The sequence below is a fragment of the Astyanax mexicanus genome, chromosome 6 (genome assembly GCF_023375975.1).
Source record: "Astyanax mexicanus isolate ESR-SI-001 chromosome 6, AstMex3_surface, whole genome shotgun sequence".
NCBI lineage: Eukaryota > Metazoa > Chordata > Actinopteri > Characiformes > Acestrorhamphidae > Astyanax > Astyanax mexicanus.
The window spans coordinates 7,540,089-7,558,803 of NC_064413.1; the positions used below are offsets into that span (position 1 = coordinate 7,540,089).

At 38.9% G+C, this 18,715-nt stretch overlaps 1 protein-coding gene across 6 annotated transcripts in view; it reads right to left on the bottom strand.

Moving 5' to 3' along the window:
- The window catches only part of LOC103043141 (glutamate receptor ionotropic, NMDA 2D), a 205,101-nt gene extending 192,822 nt beyond the window's left edge, over nucleotides 1–12,279 (bottom strand). For 4 of the 6 annotated variants that reach the window (XR_007439541.1, XR_007439542.1, XR_007439540.1 and 1 more), the window contains exons 1-2: nucleotides 12,205–12,279; nucleotides 7,620–7,687 (exon numbers count right to left, since the gene is read on the bottom strand). Coding sequence is in view for 1 of the 6 variants with exons in the window: in XM_049480394.1 (XP_049336351.1) it covers nucleotides 7,620–7,648 (29 nt within the window). In the remaining 5 variants the exon portion in view is untranslated. Of the gene's footprint in view, nucleotides 1–3,852; nucleotides 4,086–7,619; nucleotides 7,688–12,204 lie in introns of all 6 variants that reach the window. The other 2 variants (XM_049480395.1, XM_049480396.1) reach the window with 2 other exon arrangements.
- Between the last annotated feature and the right edge of the window lie 6,436 nt (nucleotides 12,280–18,715).

Genomic DNA, 18,715 nt, shown 5'->3' on the forward strand with positions numbered 1-18,715 from the left:
GGTTTTCCCTCTGCAGCAGAATGAAAAACCACACAATGTGTGAAAATGCTTGCATGAGGGATTGAGAGGAATGTTGTAAATGTTATGCAAATAAAATTGGCTTCACAAATCCCTCACTGCAAATCCCTCATTCTTTTCTGCTGCACATTCAACACTTTACTGAAGCTTCAGCGCCTAACTGTAAGCTTCCATCCTTTACTTGCAATCCATATGTGTTGCTTCAATTTCTACATACTGTAACTTCAATACTTTACTACAGCTTCATTCCTTTACTGCACCTTACTGCTCAAGGATCAATTCCGTCACTAATCATTAATTTTCAATTCTTTTTTGTAATTCTTAACTGCTGAAATTCCTGAAATATGGATCATTTGCCTATCTCGGCTAAACTAAATCTGTATTTTCAATTCCTCAATGCATTATCAGTTTTTCACAGCAGATTCAGTCCTTTGATTCGTTTTTACTGCAGTGTGAATCTTTTACTACTGCTTCAATCCTTTATTTCAGCCTTTCTGCAAACTTTCCAAAATGTATTTTTTAAGATATTCTTCTTATTAGTATCATATTATTATCTGCTGCAACCTCAACACTAGTTGCTGCAGTTTCAGTCCTCCACAGTAGTTTGGACATTATACTGACTCTAAAGCTCATTGTATGCCAGAGTGATCTAAAACTGGTAATGTGACAGCCCTTTCTGCAGCTAACCCCAACTACATGTGTACATTTGCAAAGGCCCATTTCACTAGTCAGCAAAGGTTGCTTTTGTCAGGCTGATGTTGGAGTAATTTCACAGCTGATGCTTGTTGGAATGAGCCTTGCTAAATGTATATTTGAGTTTATTTCAGGCGGTTGAACACTGCTCGCCAAAGCAGCGCTACAACCAATCGACGGCAGCACCTGTCATGTCCGTTTCTTGCCTTATTTTGGGAATTCAATCTGTCAGCATGATGAAGCGAGCCCATAAATATGGAATAAAAAAACGTGAAATGTCCCTCGAGGCGCGAGCATTATTATCAGTGAAATGTAGCGGGAGCACCTTGTAATTCATGCCAAGCAAGACTCATAACATCTGTCTAATCAGACGGGGGTCAGCTCTTGTGAGCGCTTTAAATCATGGCGTGCCTCTTTGCGTGTGTAATGGCCCTTCGGCTGTGGACACCCTGGACTCGACAGACGCGGCGAGCCCGGTGGGAACGCCAGGCCTCGCGAAAACGCCCCCAAGACGCGCCAGCAGCAGGTGAGTCGTTTTCTGTGGGTTTTGTGTGTTTAGTGCCGTGGAAACTCTAGCAGGGATTTCCCTGGTAACTGTACAGGACGGCGTTTGTAAGCGGACAGAAATATCCGTGGTTACGGTAACCGTGGAGATGGGGTAGAGGGAGCGGGAGAGGAAGGAGGAGGAGGGGGAAGAGGAGGACGCTGCTTCCTGTACGAACTCGTGGTTGAGGAGAACAGGATGCCATCAAGTGCCACAGCTTTTTTCAGGACGCTATTTAAATGAACACTTATGTTTCCCTTTTCGGAGCCTATTCATCTGCATCAAGGGAGAGTGTCCGGCTGCCTATACTGAATGCCAAAGACCGGGACGCCAGAGTGTCAGAGTGCCAGAGCAACAGAGCAGCAGGTTGCACGTACTTGCAACCCCGTAGGGGTTCAATGTTCAATCCTGCATCCTTGCTGGACTCCCTCTGGATGGCGAGTGTTTGTCGGAGTGGGAGCTGCTGCCATAATCTCTCTCAAACACCAGTCTCTGATCTCGTTAAAGACTAATTGATGTTCGGTGTTAACGAGCTTTACCTTAATTAGTCACATTTAAGCGAACAAGGGGGATACTGAAAGAGGAGCAGGAACGAGAGGCCAAGTCGGATAGGGATGTGCTGGAATTAGCAGGCCGGCAATTCAAACAAGAAAAGAGAGAGAGGAAGGAAGGGCTAGAAACTAATGAACAGAGGGAGGACGGGAGTGAGGGAGACGGATGCAAGGGGAGGAAGACTCCAGGGTGAGCAGTGAGAGTGCCTCGGGGAAGATGAGGTGGAAGGTATTAGAGAGGCGAGAAAGGACGTTGACACTCCAACCGTGTTCAGGCTCAGATATGCAATTCCAGCTGCCCCCACTCTCCCATTCCCTCCCACCTTTCGTCTCTCTCTCTGTGGCTCTGCTGGATTTCATTCACTCGTTCTGCTCCTCTCGTCTTCTTCAAGATAACCCTTCATCAACATCTCTACTTCCCGTCTGTCTGCCTTTTGCTCTCTGAACTCCAAACAGCAAAACGACACTAAGAGAAACCGATAATATTCAATGGTGGCAACACGGTAGCAGCAATGCTGCAGTGGAGTGTGTGCTAGTAGCTGACCTGCATGACTAGCATCTGTTGCATTAAAAGTCCATTCAAAAGGCTCAGTCGAACAGATTTAACATTCTGTCAATTTGCTCTAACAATAGTGTACTGAAGACCATTATAGAGCGCCCACTGTTCATTACAGTCTGTCAGAATGAACTTTTTTATTATTTAAGCATTATAGAGAATTATAGAGCAGCCCCTACACTTGGTGTAGAGTAAAACAATATGTCGAAATGAGTATTTTTATCAAATTAACATTACAAATCAATACAGAGCACCTCCTACACTTTTTTATTAGAGAATTACAGTCTGTATGTATGAGAATGAGAGTGTGGGTCATATAAACATTATAAAGCATTATAGAGCGCCCTCTACACTTCCTGTAATGTATTTCAGTCTACCAGAACGAGCATATGGATTATACAGAATTAAAGAGTGCACCCCTTTCACATCATGTAGTGTATTACAGTCTGTCAGAATAAGAGTGTGGATCATATGAACATTACGAAGCATTATAGAGCGCCCGCTACACTTCCTGTAATGTATTTCAGTCTACCAGAACGAGCGTATGGATTATACAGAATTAAAGAGTGCGCCCCTTTCACATCATGTAGTGTATTACAGTCTGTCAGAATGAGAGTGTGGATCATATGAACATTACAGAACATAACAGAGCGCCCCCTATGCTTCCTGTAGTGTAACTACAGTCTGTCACAATCTGTCCGAGCATGTAACCACCAGCTTCTGCCAATGTAAAGTTATTGACTGAATGTGGAGGAAAAGAGCAACAGCTTATAAGCATAAACATAACGAGAGCTTGTAATGAATCCAACACAAACCACACGACTTGGTGCGTATGACAGACGGCCTGTATGGGAGCGCTTTCTTACATCACAAGCACACACACACACACACGCACGCACGCACACACACACTAGGCAGCTGTAGAACACAGTGTGAACGCTCCAGCTCTGTCCGCAGCTGGATAGATCCGCAGCTCTCACACGGCTGAATGACAGTGCAGCACCGGCGAAGGACGTGTGTTAAACAGTTTCGCATTCAAGCCTTGTTCTCCCTCTCTCACCCTTTCTCACACACACATTCAGGCACATATGCATATCCATACATGCACACACACAGGTTTCCAGGCTAATTGAGCTTGTAGACGCCGGCTGTGTGAACGTATGTGTGCATGTGTGTGTGTGTGTGAGGAACAGAAAAGAGAAAGAATGAGAGAGAGAGAGAGAGAGAGAGAGACAACAGTCAGGCAGATGTGGTAGAGAGAGACTATGTGTATGTATAGATATTGAGAGTGTGTGAGTCTGTGTGTGAGTGTGTGTGTGTTTGACAGAGAGAGAAAGAAAAGTCAAAGTGTGTGTCAGTCCTTATGGCACACGCACGAGCGCACAGCAATGACAGAAGGGTCAAAGCCCTCTTCCATTCTCTCCCCATGTCTCTCTTCCCGCTCTCTCTCTCTCTCTCTGTGCAGCAGGCTAGGTCCGTGCGTTACTCACCGTGTGCGCGCCCGCCCGCACGCGCGAGAGCCACCGAGCGAGCGAGCGTGTGTGTGTGCGTCTCAGGCTCCTCTCCCCTCGCTCTCCAGGCGGCCCCCCATCCTCAGTGCTGCTGCCTCCACCACCTGCACCACCACCTGCACCACCTCCAGCAGCCTCAGCAGCTCCTCCACCAGCAGCAGCTCCTCCACCAGCAGCTCCTCCAGCTTCTCCAGCTCCAGCCGCGCGCGCGCCTGCGATCCCAGGGAACGAAATGCGCGAGAGCTTAATCCTACATGGATTCAATTTTCACCAGCTCACTTACTCTCTACCTACCTCTCTCTCTCTCTCTCTCTCTCTCAGTCTCTCTCTTTCTCAACCACTCACTTACTCTCTCTCTCCTTGCTTCTCCTCTCTCTCTCTTTTTCTCTATCTCTCTCTCTCTCTCTCCCTTACTCAACCACGCACCCTCTCTCTCTCTCCCTCTCTCTCTCCCTGCTCTTTTGTTAAAATTCAGTATATGCACCCGGTCACCTAGCAACCGTCAACCTCTCTCTCTCTCTCTTTCTCTCTCTCCCTTTCTCTCTCTCTCTCTCTCTCCATCACAAGCGACACGTGTTGAATGCTAAACTTAGCGGTGTGGAATCATATTAATAAAGGCTCTCTCTTTCTCTTTCTCTCTCTCTCCATCTCTCCCTCCCTCATCCTCCCTCCCCATCTCCTCCTCCTCTCTCCTTTTCCGATTATAATGTAATATAAATATTTACTAGAAGCCCCTCAGACCTTCTATTGCATGCTCCCACCCCCCTCCACTCCGCCCCCCGACCACTCCCCCCTCTCTGCGTACCCTGGTTTCCGCCTCTCTACGCAAAAAACGCAAACGTCTGTGTGAGAGAAAGAGAGTGTGTGTGTGTGTGTGTGTGTATCCATCCACCGACATGTGAGCGCTACTGGACCGGGACGAGGAGGCTCCCAGTCCACCCAGTGCTATAACGATGTTATAACAGTGATGAGGAGGAGTGTATAAGGTGTTTATAAGCTCTGAGAATAGAGACAGAGAGTAAGAGAGAGCAAATCACCTGTTAAACACCAGTTATCAACACAGAATTAAACATTAAAATGAATGTTTATTTCTTAATATTCTGATTTCATAAAATTTGACTACTTTTGACAGTTATTGACTAGGATGCTTCTTCTTCAAACTAATGACTATTTTAATAGTCGACTAATCTTTGGTTTTGAAGGCACTATAAACTTCCATAATGCATCATGATTACATTTTGCTGCATACTACAAAAGCGAGGAATGTGTCCCAAAATGCATTGCAAATCTTGGTACCAAGCAACAGAGGCTGTTACATTATAGCCCAGATAAAATAAAAGTCACTTGGTAAAATTGGTCAGAACCAAAGAAAAATCAGCCCATGTTCAGCATATCAACAGAATTTTAAAGTGTTCCAAAATGCACTGCATGTTTTGGTACTAAGCAACAGACATTAAAATGAATAGAACAAACAGCAAGCCACCAACGTTGCCAGATTGTTACATTATAGTCCAGATAAAACCAAGTCACTGGGTAAAATCTGCCAGAACGCAAAGAAAACTAACATCCCCCCAAAAAACATCCCAAGTTCAGCATATCAACAGTATTTTAAAGTGTTCCAAATGCACTGCGAGTCTTGGTACTAAGCAACAGACAGTAGAACAAATTGAGCAAACACAAAGCCAACAACGTTGCCAGATTGTTACATTATAGTCCAGATAAAACCAAGTCACTGGGTAAAATCCGCCAGAATGCAAAGAAAATTGTCCCCCAAAAAATTGCTGATGTTCAGCATATCAACAGAGTTTATTCCAACATGGCCCTAAAATAAACAGATTTATTCTAAATATGTACAATAATTGCAAAAAACAAAATAGACAAGGAGTTTATCTGAATGTGTGTATTATAGCTGTGTTTAGTGCATTGTATAATAGGACATACAATCATGTGAAATCGGAAAATAAACTATATGCAAAAAAACAAGCAATGAAAGAAGTATTGAAATTAAGTACAGAAATTGCTGCTGGACACTGCTAATTTGATATATTTCTCCATATATAGTTCGTTTATTATGTGAGTCTTATGTCTCAAAACAGCATAACATAACAGTCAGAGATTACTTCATGAAGCCAATTTAAGAACTATTTGGACTCGATCCACACCAGAATACTACCAAATCCTGCACATCTATCTGTAGCAGAATAAGGTTTTCAAACTGATTTCTCTGGGGAAATAAAAAAAAATATGGCAATTGTACCACAGGGTAAACTAACTGTTGTAATTACCATATTTTGGCACTATAAGTTGCACTTAAAATCCTTTAATTTTAAAAAAATCATCAGTGCGCCTTATGTGAATTCTACCAGTCAGGTTGTTTCAGTGAAGTTTCTCCAGCAGTATTAGCACTAAGCACTAGCTTGCTTGCAGTTCAAAGGTATTATTGGCCTGTAGCCTGCTGCTAACCCTGCTGCTAACCCCGGCTAGCCCTGCTGGAGCAGCGTTAGCATTAGCGTGTTTACTGTGATAAAACAAGCTACACGGGACAAAATGCTAGCTATTATCACCCTGGTTACCAGAACACTCAGGGTTCCTCAGTGTATTAGCTAATAGCCATGGCTAGATGCCTTAGCTGCTAGTAATAATAATATTGCTGCACACAGCTTTAGTGGAAATCTGTAAAAAATCTAAGCTTACAGTAAATAAACTGAAGCGTTTTACTCACCCAAATAAACAGTTTTCAGAAGAGAAATCTGTGATTTTGAGAAGGGTGTAGTAATGAGTCTATTAGCAAAGGGGTGGAGGGGGTTGCAGAAGGGGTACCCACTATATTCACTGCACGCCACTGTAAAACAGTGTGTAGGGTATCAGGCAGTGTATTCACAGCTATTAGGTTTAATAATGTTTTGTAAGGTAGCTTTCGGAGCGTAAAATATTATAAATGTATTTTTCCAGGAAAACCAATTAGAAAACTGCAATTTTTTTTTTTTATTAAAATCATCCCATCACACATACCAACAAAGCACAACATAGTGTTTCAGCAACATACTGTTGCATCCCTAATGCTAATGAGTATAGCGGCCAACCCGCGTCTAGCCCAGCGTTCCTCAGTCCTTGTCCTGGAGGCACCATTTACTGCATTCCTTTCTGATTTCCCACTTGATTTAACTAATCAGATCATTAATAAGCTATTTTAGAGTTACAGAGGTGTGTTAAAGCAGGGAATCCTTTTAAAAGGCCTCCAGGACCATTACTGAGAATCGGCTGTAGCAGGACAAGGAAGGCTTGTAACTCATATGAAGAGAAATTGATTACAGTTTACCTGGAAAGTTTAGCATACAGCCCAGCCTTTAATTGGTATAGGTGGTACTGCTGCTATTGGCCGATCGAGCTGGAAGACACTGACTAGTTGACAAAATTAAAACAGGAGGCCAATAGCAGCGCTGCTGCTAACCTTGCAAAAATACTGGAAATCTAAGTGTACTCTAAGTAAATGGAAGAGCTTTCCTCTGCCAAATAAACTGTTTTCAGGAGAGAAATCTGTATAGATGAATAGTGTGCTTTATTCTATAGTGCACCTTATAGTCTGTAAAATATGTTTTAAATAGACTCCCTTAAAGTTTCACAAATTTTCTTTAAAAGTTTGACTTAAATTAACCCAATTATGTTTTTCCACCTGTAATGCATCTCTTTCTCACGCTCTCTTTTTACACACACACGTGCGCACAAAGCCGTCATCTGCTTCTTACCTGTAATTGGTGGATTCTGTCTTTTCCATCCAATAAACATGCAGGAAATCATCAAGGACATGTCCATCCTGTCAGAAACATACCAGTGTTCATCAAAGTCGTGATTGAGTCTTGATGAATGCCACAATATTATTGTGATGAATACATTTAGGTGATTGACCCCACTATTAAAAATATTCCACTTTTCCAATCTAACACTGATTCTTTTATTTACATTTAAAAATATATTATTAAAATGTTAAGTCTTAATAAAAGTAAAATGTGATTAACCCGATCATTTTCCAATTGACACCACCCATTTTAATACAAATTACAGTGCAGTTAAAAATGACTTGCCCCCTTACAGATTTCTTAAGTTTTTGCTTTTTTGTCATACTTACATTTTTCTGCTTATCAAACTAATTTTAATATCAGACAAAGATAACTTGAGTAAATACAACCCCCTCTCTGCCATGAATTAACTGTGATTAAGCACATTTTTAAAAAAAGCTGAGTTCAGTTTCAAAAGCCACAACCAGACCTGCAGAATCAAGAAATCACGTAAATAGAACCTGTATGATAACATGAAACAGGATAAAAGATCTCAAAAAGCAGCATCATGCCCCGATCTTAGGAAATTCAAGAACAGATGAGAAAACAAACATTTTTTTTAAATCTGAAAAAGGTTATAGAGTAATTTCTAAAGGTTTGGGACTTCAGTGGAGCATAGTGAGATCCATTATTTACAAATGTAAAAAACATGGAACACTGGTGAACCTTACCAGGAGTGTCCAGCCTTCTGACATTACTCCAAAAGGGCATGGAAAACTCATCCAGGAGGTCAAAAAAGAGCCCAGGACAACATCTAAAGAACTGCAGTTCTCACTTGCCTCAGTTAAGGTCAGTTTTCGTGATTCAATAATAAGAAACAGACTGGTCAAAAAGGGTCTCCATGGGAGAAGAACCACTGCTGACCAAAAATAACACAACGGCCCGTCTTACATGTGCCAAAAAACATCTCGATGTTCCCAAGGACTTTGGGAAACAAATATGTGAACTGAAGAGTCAAAAGTGGAACTTTTTGGAAGGTCACTCTCTATCAGTCCGTGACCTTAAGCTCAGCATGCTTGGGTTCTGCAGCAGGACAATGATCCAAAGCACACAAAGAAGTCCTCCTCAGAATAGCTTAAAAAAAATTATAATAAAGTTTTTTGAGTGGACTAGTTAAAATCTGATTGAGATGCTGTAGGATGATCTTAAACAGAAAGTTCATGCTTGAAAACCCTCCAATTATATAAAGAAGAGTGGGCCAAAATTCCTCCACAGTTGTTGCCGCCAAGGATGGCACAACCTAGTTATAAGGTTTAGGGTGCAAATACGTTTTAACACTTAACACTTTTAATTGTTTTTGTTTCCCTTTATAAATATTTTTTTTATTTACAAAATTATTTTTGTATTTACTCAGGTTATATTTGTATTTACTTGGGTTATATTTGATATTAAAATTTATTGGTTAATCTGAAAAATGTAAATATGATAAAAAAAAAATACAAAAGAAATCTGTAGGGGGGCAAATACTTTTTCACAGCACTGCACTTAGGCAGCAATATTAGAAAATTGGTGAAGTTCCCCTTTAATAGAGAGGAAGTAGGAAGCGTGGTTTTGGAGGAGGTGCGATCAGATGGTCCTTTCATCTAACTGTTGTTAACACTGATTTTCATTCATGAATTCATCCCGCAGGGCTTTGCTGCACTGAGGCGGACGTCAGTCCAACATGGCAGGACTACACACACACACACACACACATGCACACACACACACCACTCTGTGTGTGTGTGTCTTGCTGTTTGAGCAATAGCTCAGGGCAAAACAGATGAGTCAATACTGATAGTCAAAGATCAGTGTGTGTGTGGGGGGTTGGGGGTACACAGGCAGAGAGAGAGAGAGAGAGAGAGAGAGAGAGAGAGAGAGAGAGAGAGAGAGAGAGAGAGAGAGAGAGAGATAGAGAGAGGTGTCACAAAATTCACCTTTAATCAATTAGGGTCTTACTGGAAGGGTCTCTAAAGTGCTAGACCTGAAATATAGAGTGATTTTTTATCACCAGCAGTGCTTTAACAGATAAACAGAGAAAACCCTCCCATAGGCCCTCCCCACTGTGCCCTGATTGGCTAGTTGACCACATTCGGGAGTAACACTTTTTTATTTGTTTGTTTACTCATTTAATATTAAATAATGTTATATAAAATATTCCTGACTTGGAAATGGCTTTACATCAGACGTATTTGAGACAAAGGCCATTAGTCTCTGTGCTTCAGAAAATTGCAGAATCATAACAGTTCGTATTGCTGCTTAGACAGATCATTGCTGTAGTGCTATGATGTACCAGGTGGTTGCTATGGTTGCTATGAAGCTACAGTGGTGTTGCCTTATGCTTACTATAGGGTTGCTAGATGATTATTATTGTATCCCTGTTGAAACCTGCTACCAGGTTCCTATAAAATCCCAGGTGGCTGCCATGGCATTGCTAATTGGTTGCTATGGAGTTTCTCAGTAGACACCCGAACTTGAAAATTGGACACACCTTATTATTCAATGTTTGTTTTTTTTTCTACATAAACAGTTAATGAACACTGAAGTCATCCAGGCTATGAAGGAATATGACACATTTAGAGTGGAGTGCTCCTGATGAGAGCCAGTTTTATCATAATGGAGTCTTTGTGAATGCACTTGTGAACATTTTCAAAGTTTTTAAAATGTTTTCAGATTGACTGACGGGTGGCGCGGTGGGTAGCACTTCCGCCTCACAGCAAGACGGCCTGGGTTCGATTCCCGGCTGGGGCGTCCCGGGTCTTTCTGTGTGGAGTTTGCACGTTCTCCCTGTGTCTGTGTGGGTTTCCTCCGGGTTCTCCGGTTTCCTCCCACTGTCCAAAGACGGCACGTTCAGGCTAATTGGAAATTGATTGAAATTGCCCCTTAGGTGTGAGTGTGTGAGTGAATGTGTCTGTGTGTCTGTCTGTCTGCCTTGCGATGGCTTAGATCGTAGAACCTTGTGATTAGACAGTACCTTTCCTGCCGCGAAATAGCCGACGAGCTGATGTGGCGTTAAACTCGACTACCCAACCCAACCTAGATTGACTGACCTTCATTTCTTAAAGTTTTTTCTTTACTTAGTTGAGTATTTCTTGCCATAAGATGCATTAGAACATTACTCAAATATTCACTATTCACTGTATACCAGCCAACTCTACCTCTTCTCTACTTTACTCTCAAACTGATGCTCTCAAACACATTAATGTGACTCTACCTCATAATGTGTGGCACAGAGGGAACCATATATCACATATATATATATATATATATATATATATATATATATATATATATATATATATATATATATATAAATTGCAATAGTAAAATATGTCATTAAAAAATAATAATAAAACTACTTAGAACACTAAAACCTGTAACTTTTTCCCCATTTTCTAACTATAAACTTTACCGTGAAATATAATTATTAAAATCTTTCAGTTTTTTTTATAATGGGATTGCGTCCAAATTCCATTTATGCTATATTCTTTTCATAATAAATCCATAACATTTAAGTAACAATACATGTGTTTTTAGATTCAGAGTTGAAAAAGATAACAAAAAATAAGTTTAAATTGGAAGAAGAGTTATAACAAGCAAAAAGCACCTATTCAGTGGAATGCCCCATATACACTTTCTCCACCATCCTATAGATCCGGGTAATATATAGTTTAATGCCTGCTAGTTTAATACTTGTAGCTACAGCTGTAACATGCTAGCTAGCCAGTTAATGGCAACTGTTTAACATTAGTTAGTTAGTTAGTTAGTTAGTTAGTTAGTTAGTAAGTTCATTAATTAGTTATGTATTTATTAGTTAATTAGTTAGTTAGTTAGGTAATTAGTTAGTTAGCTAGTTATTTAGTTATTTGGTTAGATAGTTAGGTAACATTAAGTAGTTAGTTAGTTAGTTAGTAAGTTCATTAGTTAAATAATTAGTTAGGTATTTATTAGTTAGTTAGTTGTTTAACTAGTTAGTTAATTCGTTAAATAATTAGTTAGGTATTTGTTAGTTAGTTAGTTAGTTATTAGTTACTTAATTAACTAGTTAGTTAGTAAGGTAATTAGTTAGCTAGTTATTTAGTTCTTTGGTTAGATAGTTAGGTAACATTAAGTAGTTAGTTAGTTAGTTAGGTAATTAGTTAGCTAGCTAGTTAGTTACATGGGTAATTATTTAATTAAGTTACTTGTTTAGTTATTTGGTTAGATAGGTAACATAAGTAACGTTATGTGGTTAGTTAGTTAGTTACTTAGTTAATTAGGTAGGTATGTATTTATTTAGTTATTTAGTAAGTTAGGTAGTTATTTAGTTTCTTTGTTTGTTGTTTTGTTAGTTTGTTAGTTACCCAGCTGTTATTAGTTATCTAGCATTGTTGTTGTTAGTTAGCGTTAAGTAGTTTTCTCATCTGTAATGTTCAAAGAAAACAAGGAGTTTCTTTATAAAAACAACATATTTACCTGTCAGGAGTTATAAAACATGATTACTGACTGTAAGTTTCATCACACACTGTGTTCTTACCTGTAAAGCAGAAACGCTTAGAGACCGCAGAGCTAAAACCAGAAGGCTGGGGTAAAATAACCGTTGCCGGGCAGAACTGACCTCGCGCGCGCTTCATTTAAAAATCTGACTGCGGCTCGCGACCCGCAGCGCTGATCTACAAATCATTACAGACAGCAGCTTCCTGCAAGTATACCATACAGATCAGCGGATCGGCTGTTCTGTGGTTAAAGCAGGAATTTGGGGCGTTTACTGTATATATAAACATAATACTTGTTATTATTAATAACAAAATATTTTTCATTCAAAATGTTTTTGATTACAGAATTATGTAATTAGAAATCATATAAACCCATTAATAGGCTATTTAAATAGTCCAAAAACAAATATAGCGTCAAATAAACTTGGGTAATTTTAAATAAACATAATTATATAATCATTTTCAGTGTGTGACCTCTTTTATTTTTTGGTGGCGATTTTGGCCAGGCAGTGTATTAACAGTATGTTAAATCAGTGTTTATTTTTTCCATCTCCAATGCATAATAAATATTATTAATTGAAACAACAATTGTTTATGACGTCAGAATTTATTTATTAACGCACATTGATTTTACATTAATTTAACATTGATTCCACATTATGGTTTTATATGTACTAAGATGTCTGTCATCAAACTTGTAGATAAAGACTTGCAACATTTATTCAATGTTCTTTATTATCAGGTATCTCTAATGAATCATGCATTAAAACGATGTTAATCTACAACATCAGATTTGTTTTTTATTCGAGCACATTGATTTAATGTTATGTACTTTTAATAAAATATACATATGTAGTTAGTGTTTATTTTATTTTTATTGGACTATGCAATATATATATATATATATATACAAATTATATATATATAGTAATCATATAGTAATCATATCTACAACTGATTACTTCCACACTTTCTATAGTTTGTTTGTATTTATATATTTATGTATACATTTTTAGGCCTCAGTTTAGATTTTTATAGTTTAGAGTCTTTTATCCCTCAATGTGCTCTTGTATTGTACTACACTTATTGTTTGTTTCTACTGTGTTGCGTAACTGCTACTGGCTGCTAAATTTCCTTCAGGAAAGGTTTAGGATATCTATCTAAATTATGTAATACACACAATCCACTAAAAAATGTAACAGTTGATTGACTCAAAACTGTATTTGGTAACAGTAAATTAGAAATGTGATTTTGAGCCGTTTCTGAGGTGAACAGTAGCAGCGTTGAGGGGTGAAATGGCAGGAAAAAGACCAAACACTTTTTGGTGCTATTTAGTATTAATTTTTCAACACTGTTAGGCTAAAATATAATCTAATATAATAAATAATAGAGTATATAATAAATAATAAATAATAGAGTAAATAATAAATCTAAAAAGACTGTCTCTGCTGTTCTGGTGTTAAACCAAGGATTAAAATATAATACTATCATAGATTAAAATATTACTCTACATTCATTAATGCTTATAACTGAACTAAGAACCCTCACAGAGTCACATAACCATATAACTCAAGCTGTAGATTTGATTTTTGTTAGTGTTGAATGTAGTTTATGTGATGCGATGATTTTTTCCAAAAAATATATGTTATAGGGTATCGGGAAATGCTCATATTTTAAGAATGTTCTTAAGTATGAGGTTACAAAGTTCTTAGCATTAAGAACTTTTTGGAAAATGTGCAGTCCCAAATACACAATTTTTTGTGTTGAGGGTCTGGTCTCACGCAGTTCTCAGCACTCCTTAGCCCCTCAGATAACATGTGAGGCATTGCTTCTACAACCCGCTTATCTATAAGGGATGGTTAAGGACCATCTTATGTGGAAAATTCACTTCACACTGTGTTTTATGGAACCAGGCACTGATCCTAGAATCGCTCCTGCTGTGAGCAGAAATTACTGGCTGTGAACTTTAAAGTGCACTTTAAAACCTACAACTATCTTTCTGTGATGTCTTAACTGCATAGTTTTTGTCTGAGAGCAGATTAAAAAGTTTTCTGTTTTACATTCATTAATAAAAATGGATGGAATGGACGTTGGTTGCTGTTCAGTTTCTGACTTTATATGGATATTTTACAGCAGACGGGGCACAGAATTATTACCACTACTTCCTTACAGAATAACATTTCCTTAGTTTGACTAAGACTATATTATGATAATTAATCAGCTGGCTTACTTGACATTGTCACCATACATTACACAATTTTTTTTTCTGGACACCTCATATAACAATACCTCCAGTAAACCCTAAACAACAATTTAAATATTAATCTTTGATTTATGTACTGTACAGTATTTATGGTGATATATTCAGAACTTTACCATTAATGACAAAATTAAAAATTTAAATAAAATTATTTTAAGTGCAGCAGATACAGAATAAAGTTTGGCATTCAGTCAAGAGTCAGTCCTTGCAGTAGCTGGTAGTCAGTGTGTTTATGCTGCTGTAGGGACGAGGATCAGGTACAGGGGTTGGACAATTAAACTGAAACACCTGTCATTTTAGTGTGGGAGGTTTCATGGCTAAATTGAAGCAGCCTGGTGGCCAATCTTCATTAACTGCACATTAATTGCACGTTTTGGTGCACGTCTTGCTGGCGCATCTGGGACAAAGACAGCAAGTTTTTGTGATGTATTAAGAGCCATGGTATCCAGGGTAATGTCAGCATACCACCAAGAAGGACCAACCACATCCAACAGGATTAACTGTGGACGCTGTAAGAGGAAGCCGTCTGAAAGGGATGTTCGGGTGCTAACCCGGATTGTATCCAAAAAACGGCTGAATAGTCTGAATAGAATGTTTTAAAAAGCACTCAACAAGTGAAATAACAGATTTTACAACTGATAAATGATAATAAAAGCTTTGCAATTTAAGCATGACTAAAGTAAGTGTAAAAAGTATAAAACTAATATTAGCAAAATGTATTTCCACACTGAATAAGAGTAAAACAGTGTCAAATGCTTTTAAGACATAGTTGCGTTGCATGAATTCATAAAGCAGTCCTGTTTGTAGCCTGATACAAATACATGTTATAGCTATTTAAAGGAGGAAGCACCTTTAAGCTGAAGAATTAGAATTGAGCTGTTATATCAGACAAATTCAGAAAATACATATATTAGAGATGATTTTAATAAATAGGATAAAAATCAATTTAACTACACAGAGCAGACAAAAATGGTGGAGTTCACAATAGACACTAAACTTTTTATATTTTATATTTAATATGTTGATGATACATTATGCTTCTCTGTAACCCTACATATATAAATTACTAGTCGTTTTTGCTCCGCTCATTACAAGGGGCCGGTCTAAACCAAAAATGCCAGGGCCGTTTTTTTGTCCCAGTCCAGCCCTGGGCAACCCTAGAACAGACTAAAAAAAAGGCTCCTGGCTTTGACCGCGGGAACTGTCCACTGTAATGAAGACACAACAGCAGAAGTGATGGAATAATTTAATTATTTAATGATTTATTATTTACAGTGAAACAATACCAAGAACACACAGATTAGGCTAATTATTGGTGTTGGTGAATGTGGAGCGCGTGTATGAATTATTCCGTTTTAAGCTCGGGAAGGCCTCGCCGTCTTGTCGGACAAGAAGGGGAAATGAGACGGCACGAGGGGGGGGGGGGGCACGGGATCCTGCAGGGGAGCTCAATTCCCCCATGAAGTTGCTCTGATCATTTCAACACCATTTATCAGGCTAATAATTCACTCTGAACAGCATCGCCCCTCCAGTAAGACCCCACTGATTCCAGGACTGCCACACACCTGCGCAGCTGCACTCCACGTCCTGCTGCACCTGAGACTTTATTAATTAATGATCAAGTCTGGATCAGACTGAATAAGGTGTGTGTGAGAGCAGCCGAAGTACAATTCAGCGCAGTGCAGATGAGCCTGCTACAAATCATACAGCAGAATTTAATCCTAGAATGACATACAGTAAACATTAAACACAGAGAAGCTTGATTAAGGGGGCATTTCAGCGTGTCTTTGCTGTCGTAACGACGGGAAAAGTACACCTTGTGCTTCTTAAAATGCTACAAAAGGTATGTATTCATTTTCTTAATTAATCATGGGTGTGTTTTGGGTGTAAAGTAAAAAAAAAAAAAAAAACTAAAACAACAATCAGCGTGTCACTTGCCATTAACTTTAAGAACCAGGTGCACTCTGGCTTTGGCGCATTGCTATTTTAATGGCGCAGCTGCCTGGACGTGTTTAATGCTTCTCAGCCTAGGAAACCAACCTGCTTGTTCTTGCTGTGAAGGGATGTGAATAAGTACCTGAACATTTACCATCATAAACCTCATTTCGAGACCACCACGCAAATCTGCTAGATATATATTTATAAGCAACGTTGCAAGCTATCTGTTATTTTTTTTGGCCATAACAGCTTTTGCTGGTTTTCTGAGCAACCATGGTACTGCTAATGGTGCTGATACAAGAGCTACTGCAAACATGAAGACATCAGAACAGCAAACTCTTCATCTGTCATCATCTACGCATTCACATATAGAAAATATAAATATAGAATTATAACTAAAGAGAGCTGGCAACATAAAATAGAGTGCATTTTTCAGATTAATTCACTTTTAAAATGCTCGTTTAAAAAAAGAACTGGTAGCACGCTATGAACAATTTCACATTCTCCCCAAAACAAAAGTAAGAATAGGGAAACCTGCATAGAAATACCCTGCCACCACCCCTCAGCCATCGACCCCCACCTGAGCCCCACCCACTAGATGTTGTAGTTGATTTATTTGCCATTATACACCGCAGAATTAGCCAGCAGACTTCATCTGACTGAGGGATCTATACCTGCTGTTCATATCAAGTCAGCAGATGATGGAGATTTATGTACCACAAGTATCACAATTAAGCATGAACTAGCTTGTGCTAAGGTGTTGTAAACGCTAAGCGTAAACATTTGCATAAAAGTGACAGAGCCCTTAAACGGCTCGCTCTGAAAGGGACTGAAACTAAGAGTTGGTTTAACGTGGAAAAATATGTATAATATATCCTATTTTAAAAGAAGATGGTTAATGGCAAAATTGAAATATTAAGGGAAATATTATTTTTTCCTTCTGTTTTTTAAATTATTACATATTAATTTTGAATAACCATTTAATTAGTCGTTAGCTTAACAACTAATGAAAAGGTGCAGCCCTAGCCCTAAATGACACGCAGTGCGTCACCCTCCTGCTGTTTATGGGGCTTAGTAACTTCATACCATTCATGAAGGAAGGTGTGCCGCCATTGTTATCCTGTGGGAGGTGCTATGACAGGAAGTCTGATCTCAGCAGACATCTTTCACCAGACTTCTGCTGGAATGTATTGAAAGCATATATAGAAGAAAAAACACGTTCAGAAGTTTTGTTGAGGGAATTGTTTTGGCTTATGTTTAGAAATAAATGTAAAATAATTTCTGTACATTTTATAACATACAGTATAAAGTTTCTTCAACTTATGAAGAACAGCAGAGGGAGGCACAGTCACAGTATTGGGAGGGGTTAGATTTCTTTTTTTTTGTAGTATGGAATATTGACTGGGATCAGATAAGATAATCCTTTATTAGTCCCACAATGAGGAATTTATTACTGCAACAAAACTGATTAGTGTACTGTAGTAAATAATCTAAACAAATGCATTTGCTCAGGGGACTATTTCTTTGTTGCACAACAACCTGTAGCATGTATTCCTACACCACTTTAATGAAATGTGATTTTCATAACATGTTCTACACCCAAAATCTTCTCAAAACTCATGTATTTTAGGATTTTAATCCAGTCATGTGATTGTTTGGCTATGCCTGCCACATTTGGAACATAATTATGGTTCGCAATGTGCAACCAAACTTCCAGAGCCAAGCCTTATACACACTATAATCTGATTTGTGCAAATAAATTACTTAGCAACCATCTAGCAACACCATAGCAACCAGCACAGATACCATATCAACCTAACATCATCCGTAGCTGCACAATGTATTTAAACAGGTCACATTATAATCTGATAGATGCAAATACATTACTTGGCAACAACACAGCAAACACAACGGATACCATAGCAACACCTCAGCAACCACATAGAAACGACTAAGTAATCAACACGGTTACTATAACCACACCTTAGCAACCACCTAGCAACATCTTAGAAACCAGCACAGATACCATAGCAACCTAGCATCAATAGCTGCACAATGCATTTGCATAGCTCACATAATTCTGACTGATGCAAATATATAGCAACACATTAGCAACCACCTAGAAACACCTTAGCAACCACCAAGCAACCACTTAGAAACAACATAGCAATCAGCACAGATACCATAACAACGCCTTAGCAACACCATTGCAACCACCATGGACACCATAGCAACACTTTAGCAACCGCCTAGCAAGCACTTAGCAACATTATAGCAACCACCATAGCATACAGTGTGAGCCAATTGAGCTGTGCAAGCATCCACTATATATGTGTGTATATATATATACATAT